Here is a 17,814-nt window from a genome sequence, read left to right as displayed (position 1 = left end):
TCCACATCTTGAGCTTTCTTACATTAAAGGAAACCTATACATTAGATAGTAAAGACAATAAAAGGTGATTATCTTTTGCTTGTATATAAAGAAATTTTGGATTATTATGGTTGTTTTTGCAACTATATTTACACTTCATACTAAATCAAGATATTTATGGCAACGATCTTTTAACCCAAAATTTAAATATTATAAATTAGTATGTGGAATATGTGTATAATTAGTTTTCAAAGTCTCTCATATGTAAATGTTTTTGGTGTTTTTTTCTCTCTTTATCTTACTGGGCTGGGGGGAATGACACCAAATGTATGTATAATTTATGTGTTTAACCATAATAATTTTCCAATTTTTAATGGAAAAAATATCAGGTTCTTAAGTAATGGAGTATTTTTTTAAAACACAGTAAGACAAATAATTAAATTTAAATCAATGAAAACAATTCCAAGGTACCCTTTAATACAAGATAATTAAATGAACAGTTTCTAGGATCTTAAGGAAAGGAACATTTCCACTATGTGAGTTCTTTGAATTCTAGGAAACAAAATCTGAAGCTGCTGTTTAAATTTTATAAAATTCCTTTATAGGAAAAGTTGTCAATGTAGTTTTAAAAAGAATTTATATCATGACGATATAGCAAAGAGTAATACATTCAAGCTTGTGTTATTAACCACCTATAAGGGTACTCAATTATAGAATTCCTTCCACTTCTAAAACCATTTATAGTAGAATAATTTTTCTTTTAATACAGATCTTTCACATGAACAAGTATTTACACATCAATTGTTTAATGAACCCAGTAAACAACTCAAATTTCTACCCCCTAAATTCAAGACTATTACTACTACATGAAGTGGTTTCAAGGCATCTTTCTTAAAGTATTCCCAATAACACAAAATAATAGGTTTGTAATCAAATCATTTTAAATGAATTTTCTGCTGAATGGTAAGTGAAAACTGGTTACATGCGTTAGGATATCCAGCTTAGTAAGCTGCCCTTTACAATTACTATTTTTGAATAATTATGTTTAAAGAAAATTCAGTTTGGAAACCTACTTTTCACAGAAGTCATTCAGAACACCCCAGTAACCTTCAGGAACAACAAACCATTCACAGTCACCTGGACCAATATTTATGTTAACTGAACAGAAATTGTTATTTTCTTGATGACCTGAAATGTGAAAAGAAAAAAGTAATCAGCAGACAATAAATTCTATAGAAAAATGTGTCTTTAGAAATGAAACCTTGGAAATGTTCAACAGAGAATGCTCCAGTGCTATTCAACTGTTTATCTGTATAGCATTTTTGTGTCAAGTCTAGTTTTAGAGCTGAGTTTGGTCAACTCCTAACTTATTCAGTAGGAGCTTCTGTGGAAGACAACCTAAATCATCGTTAAAAGCTTAGGTTTTGAAGCCAGGCTCCTTCGCTTAGTCATTATGTGAACCTGGGCAAGTGTCTAAACCTCTGACTCAGTTTCCTGTAAGATTTGATGATAATGATTCTGGTAAGTCAATGGGTTGTTCTGAGGATCAATGAAGTAAGGACTGCTTCTAATAGTGCCTAATACATGCTATGTAATAAATATTAGCTATTATTGATATTGTTACCACTTCTTCCTTGTGAACTAATCCCCATTTCTCACAAGTAGTATTAGGACATCAGTGAAGAGGCAGGAAGTCTAATTTTCAAAATGTAGCTGCAGGAGTGGTATCAACAAAGATGGCAGAGCAGGGAACTCTGGGGGAACTTGCCAGAAACACCAAAAAAAAAAAAAAATCTAGTGAAAACTGTCAGAAGCAACCTTACCAGAAATCTGGACAATAAGTCAAAGGTTTACAGTAACCAAGCAACTGACAAAAAGAAAAGGTGACTTAAACACAGTAGGAGTTCTTTATGTAACCTACCTTATCTCTGTGTGGCAGTGGGACTTAAAAGAGTAGTTTGTATGGCTAGTGTGAGTGTCCCTGGTTCTGGAGGGAGCAGAGTAATCTTGTTCCCAAAGAACTGTGTTCCTCTGTTTTGTCTACACTGCAGTTTCCCCAAAAGACTGACAGAAGGGATTTCTCTTTGTTTCACCTACCTCAGTACTCTATCAGGGCAAGCATTTCAATGGAGGAGGAGCCCCCCCAAAACACTGTAAGACTAAAGAACAAGCTGATACCACCAAGGACAAAACCAAAAACAAAACAAACAAAATAACCAGTTGGGGCAAACAACAGACATGCCAAAGGCTTGGAAGGAAAAGCTGGGGAGTGAGATTTTAGGGGAATAAAGGCTTTGAAAAGTTCCTGTGTATACTGTAGAATTTAGAAGCCAAACGCATACGCAGGGCAAGAGGTATGCTCAGAAAAAAACCTAAGAAGACCATAAACTAACCTCTCGCTGACCTTTAGGCTCAGTGCAAGCAAGGAAGTAAAAGCTAAAGTAGAGTTGTAAGCAGCATGGCTAAGTGTAGAAGAAGTGACTCAAAATGGAGGCAATCGGGACTTCCCTGGTCCAGTGGGTAAGACTCTGCACTCCCAATGCAGGGGCCCCAGGTTCAATCCCTGGTCCAGGAACTAGATCCCACATGCATATGCTGCAACTAAGAGTTCGCATGCCGCAACTAAGAAGCCCGTGTGCCACAACTATGAAGCCGCATGCTGCAACTAAAAGATCCCGTGTGCCGCAATGAAGACCTGGCGCAGCCAAAGTAAAATAAATAAATAAATTTTAAAAAAAAATGGAGGCAATCTGCAAAGACCTAGAGAATTCTTTTTTCTTTTTCCCCACTCTTCTTTCCTTTTTTGGCCACCAGGCATTTAAAGAAATCCCTGTCATATCACTGCTGAGATAATTAATAGAAAGGAGACTTCAGTGCCCACACACGACAAGGAATACAGTCTTTGCAAAAATAGTGTGAATACTATATATAAAATAGATAACTAACAAGGATAACTAGTAACTACTGTATAACTCTACTCAATGCTCTGTAATGGCCTATATGAGAAAACAATCTAAAAAAGAGTGGATATACGTATATGTATAACAGAAAAAAAAAGTGTGGAAAGTCACTAAACGAATAGATGACTATGGCCCACAACAAGCAACAACAACAAATCTTAGAAAGAGAGGAGAATCTGATTTCTGTAACTGCTGCATCGTAATATTCAAAATGTCAAAACACTAGCAGAGCACTATGCTAAATGTACAAAGACTTCAGAGACTACATCCTACAGAGAATATACTCAAATACTCGAAGTCAGTTTTCAACAAAAAATCACGAGACATGTAAAGAAACAAGAAAGTATTGTTCAGTCACCGAAAGAAAAGGAAAAAAAAAAGAAAGAAATTAACAAAAGCTATTCCTGAAAAGGCACAGACACTGGACTTACTAGGCAAACACTTTATATCAACTATCTTAAAATATGCTTAAAGAGCTAAAGAAAACCATGTAAAAGAACAAAAGGAGGGACTTCCCTGGTGGTGCAGTGGTTAAGAATCCGCCTGCCAATGCAGGGGACACGGGATTGAGCTCTGGTCCGGGAAGATCCAACATGCCGCGGAGCAACTAAGCCCATGCATCACAACTACTGAAGCCCGCGTGCCTAGAGCCTGTGCTCTGCAGCAAGAGAAGCCACCGCAATGAGAAGCCCGCACACCACAACAAAGAGTAGCCCCCACTCACCACAACTAGAGAAAGCCCGCACACAGCAATGGAGACCCAACGCAGCCAAAAAAATAAGTTGGAAAAAAAAAAAACAAAAAACCAAAAGGAAACAAGGAGAATGATGTCTCAACAAACAGATTATCAGTAAAGAGACAGAAATCATAATAAGGAAGGAAATAAAAGTTGAAGCTGGAAAATACAGTAAATGAAATGAATTCACTAGTGGGCTTCTCAACAGCAGATGTGAACAGGCTAAAGAAAGAATCAGCAAACTTATAGATAGGTCAAATGAAACTATACATTCTGGGGAGAAGAAAGCAAACAATGAAAAAAAATTCACAGACCCTAAGAGACCTGTGCGACACCATCAAATATGCTAACACATGATTGTGGGAGTCCCAGAAGAAGAAGAGAAAAGGGCAGTAAGAATATTTGAAGAAATGATGGTCAAAAACTTCCCAAATTTGACAAACGACATGAATCTACATATCCAAGAAGCTCAAGGAACTCTAGGAAAGATAAACTCAAAAAGATCCACACTAAGACACATTAATAATCAAGCTATAGAAAGGCAAAGAAAATCTAGAAAGAAGAAAAGGAGAAGTGACTGTCACATACATGGATCATCAATAAAATAGCTGGTTTCATATCAGAAACCATGGAGGCCAGAAAGCAATGGCTTAACACATTTAAATTGCTGAAAGGAAAAAAAAAATTAACCAAGAATCTGGCAAAACTATTCTTCAAAAATAAAAGAGAATCTAGTCAATCTGCTCTGTAAGAAATGCTAGAGTTTTTCAGGTTGAAATGAAAGAATATAAGACAGTAACAGAAAGCCCTATGAAGAGATAAAGGACCACAGTAAAGATAACTATGTAAGGTGAAGACTCACACTCCAATTTTGAAACTTACCTCAAAGGTAGGGTAATCAAACCTGTGTGGTATTGGCATAAAGACAGAGATATAGATCAGTGGAACAACATCAAGATTCCAGAAATAAACCCATACATCTATGGTCAACTGATTTTCAGCAAGGGTGTCAAGATCATTTAACAGAGGAAAAAATAGTCTTTCCAACAAATGGTGCTGGGACAACAGGATAGCTATATGTAAAAGAATACTGTTGGACCCTTAGCTCATACCATACCCAAAAATCTAACTCAAAATGAATCAAAGATCTAAATATAAGAGCTAGAACTATAAAAATCTAAGAAGAAAACATAGAGGCAAATCTTTACAACTCTGGATTTGGCAATGGTTTCTTAGATATGACACCGAAAGCATAAGCAACCAAAGGAAAAATGAATAGATTGAACTTCATCAAAATTTAAAACTTTAGTGCATCAAAGGACACAATCAAGAGAGTGAAATGATAACCTACAAAATGGGAGCAAATACTGCAAATCATGTATCTGATAAAGAATTAATATCCAGAATATATAAGAACTCTTGCAACTCAACAACAAAAGGACAAACAACTCAATTAAAAAATGAAGAAAGAACTTGACAGTCATTTCCCCCAGAGTAGATATACAAATGGACAACAAGCACATGAAAATCAAAACCATAATGAAAAAACATGTCATATCCGCTAGGTCAACCATAGTAAGAAAAAAAATCAATGCAGGTGAGGATGTGGAAAAATTGGAACCTTTGCACATTGCTGTCAGGAATGTAAAATGCTGCAGCTGCTGTAGAAAGCAGTTTGGAAGTCCTCAAAAAGTTAAACACAGAATTGCTATATGACCCAGCAATTCTAATTCTAGGTATATAACCAAAAGAAGTGGAAACAGGCATTCAAACAAAATCCTGTACATGAATGTTTATAGAAACACTGTAGTCACAACAGCTAAAAAGTGGAAGCATCCCAAATGCTCCTCAAGTGATGAATGGATAAAAAATGTTCTATATCCATACAATGGAATATTATTCGGCCATAAGAAGAAATGAACCATTGATACAATATGGATGAACCTCAAAAACATGCTAAGTGAAAGAAGCCAGACACAAAAGGCAACATACTGTATGATTCCATTCATATGAAACATCCAGAACAGGTAACTCTATACAGCCAGAAAGCAGACTAGGGGTTGCGATGGGCTGAGAGGAAGGGCGGAAATGGGATGACTACTTAATGGGTATGGGGTTTCCTTTTGGGCTGATGAAAATGTCTTGGAACTACAGAGGTGATGGCTACACGGCACAGTGAATGTACTAAATGTGACTGAACTGCACACTTCAAAGGGGTTACTTTTGTTATGTGACTTTTACCTCAATAAAGAAAAATGTAGTTGCTCTTGCCATACCGTCTGTGCACACCACACCCTGACTCTTCTATGTATCACAGTATAATGTGAAGACAGTACTCTTAATACTTACAACTGTCTCTTACCACAGGTAGATGGCTGGAATTGTCCATGGCATGGACTCTAAATAAAATTTACCTCTAATTAAAATTAGAGATGTTGGGACCCCATCATCTTACTAAAAACCTTTCAGGATAGAGCCTGAGAGCATCTCTAGTTTAGAACATAGACTGATCATAAAGTCCATTAAAGCAGGTAACATACCTATCTAGGTAACTCCAGGAACGAAGTGTTTGCCCCATGAAAAAGTACTCAAAATAATTTTTAAAAACTGAACGGAACTAATTAACATTTCTTCTAATACCAAGTTGTCTAATACAGTAACCACCTGAAATATGGTAATGTGAACTGAGATGTGCAGCAACTGCAAAGTACATACTGGATTTCAAAGACAATATAAAAAGGGAGGGAAGTCCCAATAATTTTTATACTGATTACACGTTAAAATGATAATATTTAGATATATCTGGGTTAAAATTAATTTCACCTATTTCTTTTTACATTAATGTTACTATAAAATTTTAAGTCATATATGTGACTTGCACTATATTTCTATTGGACAGCACTACCCTAAGGGAATTCTTTAGAGAATTCTTTAACGTTCCACAGGACACTTCTGAAAAACTAATACCCTGTATATAAACCAACCAAAAAAACCCCAACAGTCTAGACACAAGTGACAAAGTGATCTATCAAGTTTGCTTTCCCCTTGATCTGTAATGAAAAACTGCATTCTTTGATGTGGGGATAATACTATTTGCATAAAATAATTCAAATTGATGAGAGAAAATTTCGGTTGAAATGAATCTTAATAGAACCAGTCCAATACTACATGCATAAGAAAAATGAACTCTAGAGAGTTCGAATAACTTGCTTAGCATTTACATTGGAATCTAAATGACAAAGCGGGGAGTAGATAGGTCTTCTGCCATTTATTCCAGAACTGTTTCCACTTTATCCAATTATGGATAAAATATCACAAAATTAGGCTTCCAATGGCCTGAGGACAAAAACTACAGCCTAATCCTGGCTGTACATTAGAATCCTCTGGAGAACTATTTTTTTTTTTTTTTTAAATATGGATGCCTGGATCCCAATCTCCAGATATTAGTCAACCATATATTTTTTAAAACTTTACCAGAAGATTCTAATGAGCAGCCAGAACTGGGAACCACTGACGTACGTTACCCAGACGCAAGCACAGGCCTATTCTGAAACAATTTTTTAGCTACAATTAAATAAGCAGGTAATAAAGAAGGAAGCAATCTGGTCTTCAAACCATGGCTACTTCAAGTAGCAAACAAGCACATGAGGGTGATATGCTGCCTGTAGGCACTGGTACAACTGAACTCGTTATTACCAACACCCATCCTAATTGTTAAATATTTTGAACATCACCCTGTGAAATTTCATGTCAATTAAAGGGAGCACAAAAAAGATGATACATTAGTATCGGACAGAATTTTAAGTCTAAAACCAATGTAACTTCATTTTACAAATGGAGAAAAAAAAAAAAAAGACCCAGAGAAGAAATGTGACTTGCTGAAGTGACAAGCCTAGTTAGTGGTAAAGTCTGGACTAGATACTATGGTGAGTCTAGTAATGTCTCCACATCAAGTGTCGCTATAAACTGTACATTGCAACCCAATAAGACGATTGCAACCTACACCTTTTTAAAATGAAATAGAATGGAATAGATTAGAAAATGTATTGTTCTATGAAACTTTTTTTGTATACATACATGTGCACTAAGTCATAATATAAAATATATTTCTTATTGTGATTGTGGTAAAAGTAAGTTTAGAAAAAACTGTCACACTGCAGTAGATGGGGTCAAAAATAGTCTTTAAGTCACAGGGACTTATTTTCCCAGGAGTGCTCCAATGACCGTGTTTCCAGATTACATTGCTATTGTTTCAGGGATATTATATTTCAAAAAAGATACTACCAAGTGGAAAAATCTTAATAATCTGAGCTCAGTTAAAGAGTCAAATCTTGTAATAGAAATAAGCCTTTCAGTTTCATTCATCATAAATGGAAAGAATCCAGTTCTCTTTTTCGTGTTTTGCATTTTGATCAATTTGTGTGTCAATATGTTAGTTCATAAAAGTTACCTGGTGTTCTACTTCCTGGAACTTTCATGTATAGCTGAACTGTGTTCATACCCAGTATGGTATGACCAACGTGGCTTAGAAGATTTCCTGCTGATACGACACGCACAAAAGCAGGAAGTTTAGTCAGCTCATGTAGCTGCAACTTCCACCTGCAATAAAATATCAGATCAAGACTGAAACCCTGCTATAAATATTTGTAGAAGTTAACCATTTCTTCAAAAACCTTGTGTTCCAATCAGAAAAACAATCAAATCTATAAATATTTTACTTTTGCATAGGAAACCGTGGAATGCTTAAATTTTTAAATTTTGCAAAGAAAACTTCCTAACAAAAAGAAGCATAAAAATTAAGTAAATAAAAGAAAAAAACTGACTTCCCTATTTTTATAATTGTTGTATAATTCTATTTTATAAATATATTTTATATAATTATAAATATAATTTTATGATTGTATAACTACATATAGAAGGGTCTTGAGGGAAAATTTGTACAAGAGTTTTAAGTCAAAGAAAATAATCACAAAACCTAGCAAAAATAATTTGGCTAAAACTTGTATATCAACTTAGAAAAATGACAAGGAACAAAACAGAAGAGGAAGTTGTAGACAATTCTCAGTCTTGCTAATAGGAAACCTCTTTGCATCAGTTCACAGAAACACTACTATGAAGACTTACTTTTTGTCATCAGACAGGTCAATGTTGGTCCCAAACTTTATGGTTTTAAAGGGTCCTTTCCTTCTCCTCCCAGAACTTAAAAAGAGAGATAATATTAGAAACATGCCTTTTAAACAGAAATACTAAGTGGACATTACAAACAACTTACTTATCTGAAGACGTAGATTCATTATCTGAGTGGTCTTTATGGTGACTTCTTTTCTCATTTTCTTCCTATAGGTTAAGCAAAAAGCAATCCAGCTTAGTATGTATTCTACAACCAGATATCCTTTCCATCATACAATTGAAAAGTTTACATATAGATCAGTGGTGTTATCTACAGACCTCTTTCACATGAAAATTTCTTCAAAGACCACATTAAATAGAAAGCCAAGAAAAGTCAAAGCTCACTGGCATGGTATCCAACCTCCTCCATCGGCCACAAAGTTATCCTGAGTTCTTCCTTATTAATATTCTTCTATAAGGGGAAAAACTAGAGCTTCTCATTCTCGGCCCATTTTCAAGGGAGGAAATTTAAGGAAAGTTGAGAGGCCTAAGAAGTGTCAATCTTGATTATAAATTTCCTAAACTAACAGACGTGCGTGCGTGTGTATGTAGCTATATATGTATGGAATACATAGAGAAGGGGGGAGGGTAAGATGTTCTCTATTTTTTATTACAGACAAATGGAAGAAGTTCTTCCTGGGTTAAATCTTTTTTTTCCCCCACAATGAATGATAAACATTTACAACATTATTAAGTAAATTAAGTGTTGGATAAATATAGGTGCTCTTCAATGAAAATATTACTATTATTTATGATTTCTGTGTCACAGACATGGCATCTCTTAATACTGTCTTACGATTTCTGAGTTAACTATACTTAGTGACATTTTGGCCTCCCTCCTTATAAATGTATATGTTTTTTAAACATTTGTCAAATTTTCCGCACATAATGGTCCATACCTCCAAGGCACACAAGAAATCACTGTTTCTTTGATTATGGATCCCTTTCCATTTAAGTACTGTGTCTCTCATCGTCTTCTTCCAAATACTCCTTTGATGATCTCTGAATCCTGCTTACTATCTATCCTTTTCTGACCGTAATACTACCACAGAGTTGAAGTATCTCAAAAGTTTGAACCAGAGAGATTTATATGGACAACAAATTCACTGCAAGTCGTGAAAGTTGCAGGATAGTTTTTATTAAATGAATTTCTCTACAGGATATGGGGAGTGGTAGTAAGAAAGGAACACAAATATACGATTAGCAGGTACAAATGTTGCCTTGATTGAAAATGTGAACTCGGGGCAAAATTTTAAACAGAGATAAGCAAATCTAATGAACTACAAATTAAAGACTTGCAGGCACATATTAAATTTCAGCTGTGGGATATGTACAGAACAACTTAGTACAGATAAGTGTTTGAGTAATACATTTAATAAACTCACTTTTATGGATGTTTTATGTTCACTTCGTAGGAGAATTCAAAGTTCTCATTTCATTGCTAAAGGATTTTAATAATGCCTCATTGCTGAAAGTCCTATGAGCCTTTTAATAATAATCCTGATTATTTTTCAAAGTTTTATTCTTTTATTTTCTGTATATTTTGAAATAATTTATGCCTCTCCTGGAGTTTTCTCTTTCAAACCGAGATGGGTAATGCTTCCTGGGGGAGTTATGTATCAGATAATACTAACCTGGTAGATTTAATGGGAAGGAATAAGACAAGGGACTCTGCAAGCATAAAGCAAACTTAAGATTTAGTTTATCCTCTAATATCAGTGGTTCCCAATCAGGGATAATTTTGCCCTGCAGGGGACATTTGGCATGTCTGGACACATTTTTGATTGTCATAACTGGGATAGGGGTTAAGGGGTGTGCTATGGACATCTAGTAGGGAGAGGCCAGGGATGCTACTAAATATTCTACAATACACAGGACAGTTTCCCACAACAAAGAATTACCCAACCCAAAATGTGAATAACGCCAAGGTTAAGAAACCCTTCTCTAAACAGAAATATCCCAGAAATGAGGGAGACATCTCACTAGACAGTAACAATATTTATCAACCCATAGGTTTGCTTAGACTTAGTAGTAAGAGTAAACCGGATAGCACTTATAAAGTATGTTATAAAAATAATAATAATAAACTATTTTATATAACATAAAATGAGATGTTTACAAAAGTAAAGTGCCCTTTCAAAGTAAACTATAAAATAATAAAACAAACGATCTCCAAAATAAAATAATCTTCAGGAAATAAATACTTACTCTCAATGATTCCTGGAAAGAGGAGGCCTGGTACTGTGCATATTTAGCAATTGTAGTATGAGATCGATTACTTTCACAGTGCCAGATTTTCTTCGTTCCAGTGGGATCCCAGTTTTCATCTGCTGGCTGCAACAACTGTGTCCTCACTTCCACCATGTGTTCATTGTTAGCTTCTACCAAAGTTTTGGTAGAGAAAAGTCCCAGGTCTTCATAAATAAATAAATGTAGTTAATAAATAAAAATTATATTTGGAATAATATTTTATTTTTTTAACGTCTTTATTGGAGTATAATTGCTTTACAGTGTTACTTTCTGCTGTATAACAAAGTGAATCAGCAATATGCATACATATATCCCCATATCCCCTTCCTCTTGCGTCTCCCTCCCACCCTCATATATACACTACCAAATGTAAAATAGAGAGCTAGTGGAATAATATTTTTAAAGTGTTTTTTTTTTTTTAAAAGAAAAAAAAGGAAAATGTTTCATGGTGTTCTATCCAATCCCCCTAAAAACTAACCAGGGCCTCTGCACACCCTGAGCTTTGTGCCAGATTTGCACAACCATACGCTGAAGCCCTGGACCTAATCGTCATGCCATCAACAGAGGGAGAATAATCAAGGGGCCAGGGGCTAAAGATTCACTTGTTTATTCAATCTCTGCAGGTGACAGGAACCACTTAGGGGGCTACAGTACTTAATTAGTAATATCAAATTTTCCCTATATTTTATCTTAAAAATTTCTTCTATTAGTCAACCTAAATCATAATTATAATTATATAATTGGATGAAAATAAAAGCTAAATTAAAACACCACCAGTTAATTTAACCATTATCATCGTATCTTCACGTTATGGATTAAAGAAGTAATAAGTACTCTCTCTCTCACACACATATTAAAATGAAAATGTGAAAAACTACAAAAGAATAGAAAAAAGTTTCTACCAGTGGTTTAGAAGTTAACAGACAGTAAAGGAAATATATACACTTTTCCTTTTTCTTATTTAAAGCTTACCCAACTTAAGAGCTCCAGCAAGGCCACGTATTACTGTAACAGGGTTGTTTGGATTTGTACAAAATTGGTGTAATGGAGGAAAGAAAGCATCACGTTTATTTTCCAACTGTAAAATTAAAACGTATTGTTAGATCTCCATAAAGCGGACCTTTTAGAAAATATTATGCCAAATTTATATTCATTATTTACTGCAATTTAAATAAATAATACATCCTATCTGTCGTTATTCCTATTTTATGTTTTATAGCATTTTATCACTATGTCTTTTGATTCTAATTGTAATTAGTAACCACATACATTTCTCTTGTCCATTATATCTTGAACAAAATACGTGGGAGAGATACAGAAGAAAGTCCTATCACATGCTACCATGTGGATGAATCTTGAAGACACTTTAAGTGAAAATAAACCAGTTACAAAAAGAAAAATTGTGTATAATTTCACTTATATGAGGTATCTAAAGTAGTCAAATTCATAGAAACAGAAAGTAAAGTGGTGGTTACCAGGGGCTGGGGAGACCAGGGGAAGAGGGAGTTGTTTTTTAATGTGTATAGAATTTCAGATTTGCCAGATGAAAATGTTCTGGAGAGCTGTTTTGAAACAATTGGAATATACTTAACACTATGGAACTGTACACTTAAAAATGGTGAAGATAAATTTTATGTTATGTGGTTTTTCTCTTATCACAAAAGAGAGGAAAAAAAAATCAGCATTTAAAATATTACCAAAATGAAAGCAGGCTGAAGAAGACAACCCGTGAAAGATAAATAATAATTTTGCATTTTCTCCCCCTCAGACCTCAGTATAAAAGTTTTATTACATGTGTATCCCAGTGCTTCCCTTACATACTAAAGGATTAATACGATAACAGTTGGCTCCTAGAGGGTGAAAACAGGGTCAAATCTCCAAAAACACTCAATAGTTTAAAATTTCTTCATTTGGGGTGGAAGAGGGAAGATGGAAGGAAATGGTGTAGGAGGACCTATTTCGGAGAAACGTAATTAAGAGTTGCTTTGATTGAACTCTTATCAACTTCCTATACCACATGTCTAAATGTCCATTAAGTAAAACTAATCCCCAGTTTTAAATAATCTATTAAGCTTTTTAATGACATATTTATTATCACATTTTATGTTCTCGAACACATTTTTTTGAAGGTAAATATTTTTTTTTTTTGGTAGATGTATAAAACAGAATGAATGTTAAGGTCCTTACAACTAGTAGAATGCAGATTTAAAACATAGCTTACTCAAAAAGAAGTTACACTTTTAGGTAGTTTTTGCCTAAATCTGCTCAAAATTGGGTGCAGTAAAAAGTATTTCTCACTACTATAATGTAATCGCAGTTAATAGCTGAGAAGGCATGTTTTAAATGCTATTACAAAATCTTTTTGAATACATCACTTTTTTCCCCGAAACATCCAAGCTGCTGCCAATAATTCTAATGTTTCCTAAAGGGCATCCATATTGATTTAAAGCAAGATCTTATGAAAGACAGGTAGGTGCAAACACTGGTTTGATTTACTTCTAGTCAGTCAATTCAGACTCACATAAATACTAGGTGTAGGTGGATTCAACTTGTCCTTTGGCAAGGGAGGGTATGGTGAAGATGGTGGTCTTGGAGGCGGACATTTATCCAATAAAATGCTACTGTTAGATAAGCCATTTTTACCTAGATTCCTTAAAAAAAGAAGAAGGGAGAATAAATCAGCTGTACATTTATTTAGAAAACAGAAAAAAAATCCTGAATTAAGTCCTAACTAAATTACTGGGTAGTTGCACAAATCCATGAGATTTGGATCCACCAGGAAAAAACTGAGAACAATTATTCATTTTAGTAATTACTTAGCTTGATTCCTATATCTCCCACTGAAGAAAAGTAATAGAAAAGATACTACAACACACGAATTATTGATGACATTTCCTTATTTCGCTGGTAATTTTCCAATATATTTTCTTTACCTGAAGAACAAACACAAACTCCAATTTCCTCTCCACCACCTTCCACCATCAGATTCTTTCCATTAAATGTTAAAACAATAACTTGACCAAAAAAGGTCTAGGTAATAGTAAAAATAGAATATATCTCTCTTTCTATGTCTCATCTCAGTAACTATAACCAGAATATCTTAGTGACAATTCTCAAACCTGAAAAGACCTTTTCCTTTCTTTTCTCAAATGTTGGAAAGAATTTTCCATGTAACTCCTTGGCAAAATTCAGCAAGACTCCAACCTACTAAATTTTACAGCTAATTATACCAATTTTTAAAATGAGGCATATAGTTGCTATCCATTATCTGACACTCTATATAATTATTACTTACTAGTATTTGGTGTTTCTTTTTCTTTAATGAAGGTATCATGTTTGTTAAATTATAGATTATTAAAATATGGTAGAATTACCCCCAAACTGCAATTCTTTTAGTGTAAGAAAGAAAAAGAAAGCGATTTCCAATTTCCTAAAGTTTCTACCTAACTCAGAAAATCAGCGAGATATAATTTTGAGCTTTCAAATCATTCCAGAGTAACTAACCTACCTCACCCAATTATTACAAGTTCAAAACTAATTACATTAAACTATCAAATACTCTTAATGTATTAAAATTTCAGATAAGAATTTGAAGTTCAACTAACATTTAAGGTTAAAGGTTAAATAAATGAATATTCTACTCATTACCAGCTTTCAATATATCTCTCCACAAAGTAGGAGTGCCCTGTACATTTAAAGATAGACATGACATCTAACCTCTTAAATTTAGGTATAAAATTGGTATTAATTTATAAACTCCACGGGAGTAGAAAATACTTGGCTGGGACTAGTAAAGAAACAATTCAAATATTATCATTAAACCAATGCCAAGATAAAACATTCAGTTACAATTTCCACATAAATAATTAAGTTTTCATGCTGAACTATGTATCTACCACTCTTCAACTTTAGAATTTAAACAAAATATGACTCCAAATACATAAAATGTTTGCCAGAGCAGGAGATGGATGTATTGTATAGCACTAATTAATATTTTAAGGAATTGGACCAAGTATTTTAAGGATATGGACCGAGTATTAAAACTGTACCATAAAGGAGCATCTCATGCTAGTTAAACGTGACACAAAAATTTAAGCTTCTACAACATTCTGGACATTGAGAAATGAGGCTAGAAAAAAGGGTTTGATTGATTAGCAGAATTCTGCTTCTGTCATTTCTACAATTCTGTAACAATTAAAAGAAAAAAAGCAAATGGGAAAGTAAACAAAACAAAGAAAGCTGTAGCTGCCTTTATTTTAAAATAGAAAAAAAAAAGTGAGGCATGACTAAGGGAGCTGAAATTGACTCAGCCACTGAATGTTGCAATTACAATTTTTAAACAAAAAAGAAGCCCAAGTATTGTAACCACCTTCTGATGTATAGCATCGACCACAAAGATGAACCCAACAAAAAGTCAGATTAAAAATAACGAACACTTTAAAGACTAACCACATATGTGAAAATAAGAGGGTAGTGAGGATGCACTATGCAATCAAACTGTATCTAGCAGTTTCTTACTGTATTTCAAACATTGATTCCCTGCCTACTGAGGTCAAGTCTGGAACAAATAGGAATTTCCCTTAAGGAACTGATGTAGGTAGCAGTCTATATAGTGACTATAACCTTTTCCCACTGAAAATGCTAATGCAAAGACAGAGATGTGGATAACAGGAACAGACTTTATCTTCTGAACATGTAAATGCCCAACACTTTATAATACTTCAAGCCAAATAATGAAACTTTAATACAACAATCCAAAGTGGAGAAAGGCATTAAAGTTAAAGAAGCAGGTGCTGGAAAGGATTTAGACATTATCCCATTTTAAATCCTTTTCTCCCATCTTGAAACTCTTTCCCTGAGCAAAGTAGAGTAAGAAGAAATTAGTCATTGCCCAATTATTTTAAATTTTGGCTTAAACTTAATTTCAAATTCACCCTCATCATTTGGTAGAGAAATGAAACTGTGCTCTGTAGATAAACTGACCTACACTTTAATTATCTTTCGTTATGAAGTTCCTACACCAGAAACATCAAGTCTCTTGCACTTACGTCACTTTCCCCTTCTAAGTTCTGGACCCCTGCCCAGCTCAGGACACCATCAACAGAACAGAAATGGCAAACAACATGACATATACCATTTGCCACCTTGACTTTTCTCTAAGCCTCAGGAGATTTTTATTTCCAGTTTATCAGAGCATTTTTTTCTTGTCTCTTCATTAATAAACTGAGGCCTAAATTTACTGAAATAACCCAAGCAACCCCACAGGTCTATAGTGTTTTGATGTATCTAGCTACTACAAATTGTCTTTAAGAGTTAAGAGCTGAAAATAAATCTCTAAAAATGTACTTTAAAATTCTGAAGTCAACGTTTATATACACCTCAAAACTGAGATGGAAAAGAGTATAATCTTTAATATATTAAACACCATCACACCTAGTTACCCACAGCATAAGACTTTATTAATGAAAACTGAAGGTAACTGCTACTGTATACTGTTTATAACTTGTACCTCCATGGAACTCTTTCTGACAATATTCTTCCAGAATCCCTTAGGTCCCATACGGTCCATGATGTTAGTTTTGGACCACTACATTTTCCCCCATTTTCTAGCAACTTTCCTAAGACTATAGAGCATAGAAGAGGGAGGAAGACCCTGCTCCAGCAGAGTGGCAGCAGCACTACCTAGGAAATGGGACAGAGGTCCCAGCAGCTGAGTGGAGAGCAGGTAGAGGGCAGTACAAATTGGCAGCAAGCCAAGGCATTGCATCCAAGGAGAGCTCAGTACAGCATTTGATGTGGATATTAAAACATGCCTATTCTCTTTAGGCCCAGAGTTGAAGTGAGTGATAGTGTAACATCTAGACAAAAGGACTAACATAAAAACCTTATTTTCTAAAGAATTTTATTTTAGAAATTCAGGAATCTCACTGTATGCTTTAGAAGAATTTAGCCTGACTTGGAGATCATCCAGTGTGGTTTTAAGTCACTGACATGAAAAAATCTGGTAAGGCAGTTAAGATTAATTACAGAAGTTATCACGTTGTAGGCCACTGAGGAAAATGCTGCCAGCAATGTGGACCCAATAGGCAATACAAAGGAAATAATAAAATATGAAAAAGATGTAATTTGTGCTTTAATCTGTGCCACAATAATTAAAGATAACAGCTGAATAGTTAAAAACAACTGACAGAAAATAATGAAGAGCAATGGAAAATAAAACACAGACCAGAAGGCATTTTAAACATTCAAACTCAAATAGTCCTCAAAGAAAAAGAACCATAGTGTATTTACAGTATTAAAGTTCCAATATCACTTAATTTTAACTTTTACATGCAAAATTTATTCTTCTCCTTACTCCACTGCTCCTACCCCCCATGTTCCTCCCAAGCACCAACTATATAAAGAATAGCATTTAATTTCATCTTAGTCATCATCAATGACAAACACTGAATGGTGGATCCACGGTACCTTCCAATAGAATAATCTGAATAGTAGAAAGGATAACCACACTTAAGACTGCAATAAATAACACACATGAGCACTAGTAGCTGCAGGAAGAGATTTATAGAGAGGTTAAGTGAGAACTATTTTGAACTTTAAAATGCATTTTAAAAGGTATGTTAAATGTTAAAGGGTCAATGTAGACAAACCAGAACCAATGTGCATATTTTCTGTTTATTTTCTATACTTTTTAAATTACAATCTACGAAAACAACAACA

At 34.5% G+C, this 17,814-nt stretch overlaps 1 protein-coding gene across 9 annotated transcripts in view; it reads right to left on the bottom strand.

Annotated features, from left to right (window-relative positions):
* Positions 1–17,814, bottom strand: part of KDM6A (lysine demethylase 6A) — a 206,031-nt gene that overhangs the window by 22,383 nt on the left and 165,834 nt on the right. For all 9 annotated transcript variants that reach the window (XM_059909881.1, XM_059909884.1, XM_059909883.1 and 6 more), the window contains 7 exons: positions 13,616–13,745; positions 12,067–12,172; positions 11,053–11,258; positions 8,948–9,012; positions 8,800–8,874; positions 8,126–8,274; positions 1,053–1,167 (listed from right to left, as the gene is read on the bottom strand). In XM_059909881.1, coding sequence (XP_059765864.1) covers positions 1,053–1,167; positions 8,126–8,274; positions 8,800–8,874; positions 8,948–9,012; positions 11,053–11,258; positions 12,067–12,172; positions 13,616–13,745 — 846 coding nt within the window. The remainder of the gene's footprint in view (positions 1–1,052; positions 1,168–8,125; positions 8,275–8,799; positions 8,875–8,947; positions 9,013–11,052; positions 11,259–12,066; positions 12,173–13,615; positions 13,746–17,814) is intronic.

This window comes from Balaenoptera ricei, chromosome X (assembly GCF_028023285.1).
Source record: "Balaenoptera ricei isolate mBalRic1 chromosome X, mBalRic1.hap2, whole genome shotgun sequence".
Classification (NCBI taxonomy): domain Eukaryota; kingdom Metazoa; phylum Chordata; class Mammalia; order Artiodactyla; family Balaenopteridae; genus Balaenoptera; species Balaenoptera ricei.
Note: the sequence above shows the minus strand (reverse complement) of the source record. Positions and strands in the feature narration are given on the sequence as shown.